Source organism: Sinocyclocheilus anshuiensis, unplaced genomic scaffold (genome assembly GCF_001515605.1).
Source record: "Sinocyclocheilus anshuiensis isolate Anshui unplaced genomic scaffold, SAMN03320099.WGS_v1.1 scaffold327, whole genome shotgun sequence".
Classification (NCBI taxonomy): domain Eukaryota; kingdom Metazoa; phylum Chordata; class Actinopteri; order Cypriniformes; family Cyprinidae; genus Sinocyclocheilus; species Sinocyclocheilus anshuiensis.
Window position 1 is genome coordinate 251,544 of NW_015548206.1, and position 5,541 is coordinate 257,084.

Genomic DNA, 5,541 nt, shown 5'->3' on the forward strand with positions numbered 1-5,541 from the left:
GCCGAATACCTCAAGCGTGTGACGGAAATGTTATGCCCCTTACCATACTGTGATGCCGTGTCCCGGCGCGACAAGACAAAAACAAGAAAACCCATTATCAACGAGGCATTTGTTGCATCCAGTGGGTACATAATTACTGATTATAATGACTTATACTGTCTTTTTACGCGTTGCATTGCATCGGGCCGCGTAAATGTAAACGTAAAACCATGTCTGCATTTGTGATCTGAGAAAGGACAAACAACAAGCGCTGCTCTACACTGCTCAGAATTCGCGTTTGAATCATCAGTGGCAAATTCTTTAAATATGAAAACATACTTACAGGCTGTGAGTCAGAAGCACCAGACTGTCCTTGCAAAGTTGGAATTGCCCCACTTTATAGACACAGCCTTTGTGCACAGCCGCATTGTAGGCTACTCTCCCAGGAAACAGTCCTCCATAAAATGCGCTGCACACACTCGAATATTTGGTTTGAACTGTTCTGGAACAGTGTTGTAAATACAACTTAACCACTGATTTCTAGTTGTGTCCTCTTTTGGAAGACCAAACAAAGTAGTTTCACTTTCACAACGAAACACACAGCGTCTCCACGACATGGGTGCGGCGGCAACAATACTACAGCGAGAATAAAAATGACACCTTCTTTCTTTGCGTGAACATTTGGGCGGTGTTAAGCAAATCTTCCCACACAGTGACGTAGACGTGGGGGCGTGTTTGAACGAGGCATTTTAGGAGGGTGTGGACGACTTTTAACTTTTTTTAAAGAATATCTCTTTGGGTTTGAGACTTTAGTCTTTGCAACTTTAGGGATCTTATCTATGCACAGCTTGATAACAGCTTGTAACACTCCAAAGAGAAAGGAAAACTTGAAATCGCATCATATGACCCCTTTAAAAAAGTAAAATGAAATAATGTATAACCACACTGCTACTAAACTGTTTTGTACTTTTAACATATACTGACAACCACCATAGTAACACAGGTGGTAAAGGGAAAGCCATGTGAAGAATCAGAGTTCATCACAAGTAGCTTTTCCACAAGCTGAAGTAAATACTAATATAGAAGGTGCACTGTGTCATACACACCAATACAAAACAACATCATAGTAAAGCCACGGTCATGCTAGACTTTGAGCACACAAAATTTCTACTGACACCACAACAGTCTTAATATGAAGTGACTCTCTTGTGTCCTTTTAAAAATCATAATTCAACATAATTATATAATGTGTATTACATAATAATGCATCCAAAATGTAAAAATATGCAATCTTTCTATCAATCTATCTATCAGTCACTTTTGAATTCTACTTCTCCAATTCTGCAGATTTAAAGTTAGCATTGTTTTATTTCAGCAAGAGGTTACACCAATCTTATACTAGTGAGTCACACATCTTCGTGTGATATGAATTCGCAGGTCACCGAAGAGTTCACCAAACTTGAACGCTGGAACACACAAAATTCGTGTGAGCTTGCGTTTCCTGTCTCCTGTGTTTGCATGCATAAGAATGGAAGTCAGTGGAATGAAAAGTGTAGTGTGACTGACCCTTAAAGATATAGTTCACCCAAAATATAAAATTTGCTGGTAATTTACTCAGTAAATAAGTTTTTAGCTGAAACCATGGTCCTTGGTGATTCATAAAATGCAAGCAGTTAGCCTGATGCTATGAATTACAGGTAATAATGTTGTGAATTATGTTCCATTTCTTGCATAGACCAATCACTTCATAAGACCTTAATATATCATCATGAGCCACGGGTTTTAATGTTGTGTTCCTTAATTTGCTTTTTTTATTCTCAAATATGGGCAGCTGCTGACTTCCATTTTATGAATCACCAAGGAACATGGTTTCAGCTAAAAACCTTCCTTACTGTTATACTGAAGAAAAAGTCACCTACATTTTGGATGGCCTGCCGGTTAGTAAATTAACAACTCATTTTAATTTATCGGTCAACTATCACTTTAACACACAACATAAAATAATGCAATAAACATGGATTTTACAACATAAGATGAAACATGGAACCCTAATGTACATAACTGATAAGAAGAAGCTAAGCTAATAAGAAATATTTCTTTAAAAAATATAAAATATGAAGTGTGTCACAGGGAATTCTGTAAGTGTTCAATTTTTTTTCATTGTAAATTGTAGGATGCACTGCTATTTTTACTTCCAAAAACTCTACATACAACAGTATTTTACTTTAAAATCTCATTACATTTCCTTTTAGATCTATTAAAGTTTTTCACCGTATATGAAAACATTCAAACAGCAGTTACAATTAGATGTGTGAACCATGTTGATGTAATATGCATGCTTGTAGCTGGACCAGTCTGTTTTTTTTAAGGCAGTTGTCACAATACCACCACCTGCCTGCAGTGTGTAGACATGTACAACATGAACAGCCACTTTTGAATATATTTATAAAAGAACATAATATTATTTTTTAGCAGAGCATCATTGGCTCCACACATTAGCTTAGTCTGAAAAAGGACCTTTACTGATTGACTAATATTCCACTAACAACAATATAACATTTTCAGAATGACCCGCATTCAGGCAAAATGTTGCGTATTTTCTGTCGGTGAGTTAGTCACTAAACTGGTCTGATTCTATAAACTGGTACACCTTTATATCACTACAACTTGGAAATCTGAGCCCTAAAGAGGTGACTTGGAATGATCTATCATACCATTAATGCAATAATCACTTATTCAGGTTTATTCTCATTTGTCTTCCACTGTAATTTACAGTACTCTCTAATATTTTGTTTTATACACTGTAAAAAAAAATCCGTAAAATTTACGGTAAAAAACCGGCAGCTGTGGTTGCCGGAATTTTACCGTAAAAAATATGGTAGCAACGTTTTAGGTTTTACGGTTTTAACTTAAATTTACAGTTAAATACCATAATTTCATTAACTGATATAATGTTAATATACCAACCTTTTGAAGTACTGAAATCTGTTTTGTACCTTTGTAATACACTGATAACCACCAAATGCAGGTGGTGATGAGAAAGTCACATGATGAACCAAAGCCCATCACAAGCAGCTTTTAAATAATAACATATATAGAAGGTGCACAGTGTCATTCACACAAACACTAAACACCATCATGGTAACACACATGCAACTGAAATAATGCAATAAACATTCATTTAACAACATTAGGTGTAACACGCAACCCTAATATACAAAACTGATAAGAAAAAACTAAGAAGAAACATAGTTATTTCAACAAAAAAACATCAAATTTGAAATGTAATGCAGGGAATTCTGGGAATGTCAATTTACGGTTATTCACTGTAAATTATACAGTCTTTTTCCACTTCCAAAAACGGTGTACTACCGTAAAATTACATGTAATGTCCAATACAGTTTTTCACCGTATATAGTAGGGGAATTTACCGTTAACCATTTAACAGGTTTTTACTGTAGCATTTTTACAGTCTTTTACCGTTAAATTCACGGTCATTTTTTACAGTGTATAAACAAAATATTAGTTGCTGCTTTTTTCAGGCTTTTGAACTTCATACTAGTGGAATATAGGTCATTTTAAATAAACTTGCCTAACTTGCCCCTCTGCTGTGTATTTCAATGTATTTTTCTTTTCCCTCTTGTTTCTTTCTGTGTTAATAAAATGGCCACTCTCAGGACTCTCCCCTCCTAAATGAAATCCTTCATGTGCTCGCTAAAGCAAAATCCTCCCCCAGTGAGCTGGACCAAGTAAGTATCATACCGACACGGGTCTGGTGGGTTGGGCATCCCCCATGGCCGCATGTCTGGGCCGCTCATTTCCTCCTACCCCGTTCCCCAAGCCTCGTCGATGGGGTTTACTCCAAGAATAGAGGGACTCATGTTTCATTGCGCTTCATTCATTTAGGTTCACCTTATGGGTCTGCCGTGGACAAATGTCACAGCATTACATTTGATGGAAAAAGTTTTGGTGGCCAAAAGCTGTGGGTGGCATTTTCACAATTTTGAAACGGAAAATGTGATTCAAAATGTGTTAGCTGCATTGAATTCTCAATCTCTGAAATGTCACATTTGTTTCTGAATGTAATCAGCCTGATACAGCTGATAACTTTTTTATAATTTGTGAGATTGGATTTAAAAATATTTTTAATATAATTGTGAAAATGTCAGATTGGTGTGTTGGTTTCAAAATCTCCTGTTACCAATGTGTATTTAAATCTCTTATCCAAGGGCTGTGTTTTTTTATACCGAAATCTGTGTATTTTGCATTGTTGACCTTTTGCCTTTTGTGTAGAATGATTATACCTTGATGTCCTTGTCAAACTAAATTTCACTATTGACCCAAACTGTGATGACACATTTCTATTGCAATAATTAACATTTTTTGTTTATTTATGTTTATATATAATTAACCAGTTTTTTATATTTTAACTGTACTTGTACTGTACTAATAAATAAAATTATAAAAAAGACAAGTCATGGAATGGAAATTTCAAATGAAAATGGAAATACAATAGTATTTTTTATGGTCTTACATGTACCCTATATCTCCCATTAAATGTTATTATGCAGAAGTTCACTTTCATGTTCCAAATTTGAAATTGTGAAAAGGGTTCATTATGGAAAAAACCCAGGTCACAGGAGATTGTGGGGACTGTGGAAGATAGGGGGATGTCAGTTTAAGGTTATTAAAAACATAGCTAATTCTTGTAAAAATAAGATAAAACTTAAAGGTGCACTATGCAGAATTTTCAGAAAAAAAATAATTGTAGACCTACAAAAATAATCCCTCTCAATTAGGGATGTCAATGATTAATCGATGATCGATTAATTGTCGATAAGAGATGCAATCGATTAAAGCTATCGATGGTCGATTAAGCAGTTTAATTTTGGGCTGCGTGCGGCTGATGCGCAAAACACGTGCGAGCGGCTGTGAGTGACGGTGACGGTATATAAATGCATCATCATTCACTCATTCGCGCACACTGCACACATAATTACATATTAAGCTTTTAATGTGATTTAAACTTTAAAAGTACATTAAAATAGAAACAACACAAAGTTCTTCAACATGGAATGCAATAGAAATGCAGTAACAGTCAATTGTTACTACTAGGGATGCACCGATACCACTTTTTCCAGTACTCGCCCGATACCGATACTTTTATTTTTGGTACTTGCCGATACCGAGTACCGATACCAATATTTTTATTGCATTTGTAAACTGGCGTTGGGGCCGTGCTGTCCCAACATTATGGTGAGCCTCCTCGCCTCCAGCCTTGCGCATACTATTCTAAGAAACTGACCCCAGCGGAGCAGAATTACGACATCGGCAACCGAGAGTTGTTGGCCATCAAACTCGCCCTGGAGTAGTGGCGGCACTGGCAAACCATCCGTTCACAGTCATTACCGGACACAAAAATCTCCAATACCTCAGAGAAGCCAAGAGACTTAACCCACGCCAAGCCCGCTGGGCATTGTTCTTCACCAGGTTTCAGTTCACCATCACCTATCGTCCCGGGAATCGTAACAATAAAGCCGACGCCCTCTCACGCATGCACTC

At 36.7% G+C, this 5,541-nt stretch overlaps 1 protein-coding gene across 5 annotated transcripts in view; it reads left to right on the top strand.

The window, feature by feature from the left end:
• dlg1b (discs large MAGUK scaffold protein 1b) overlaps positions 1 to 5,541 on the top strand; it is a 142,451-nt gene that overhangs the window by 28,334 nt on the left and 108,576 nt on the right. The window contains exon 4 of one of the 5 annotated variants that reach the window (XM_016440262.1): positions 3,657 to 3,728. The exons of the other annotated variants lie outside the window; for them this stretch is intronic. Within the exon in view, the coding sequence (XP_016295748.1) occupies positions 3,657 to 3,728 (72 nt within the window). The remainder of the gene's footprint in view (positions 1 to 3,656; positions 3,729 to 5,541) is intronic. 5 annotated transcript variants of the gene reach the window in all.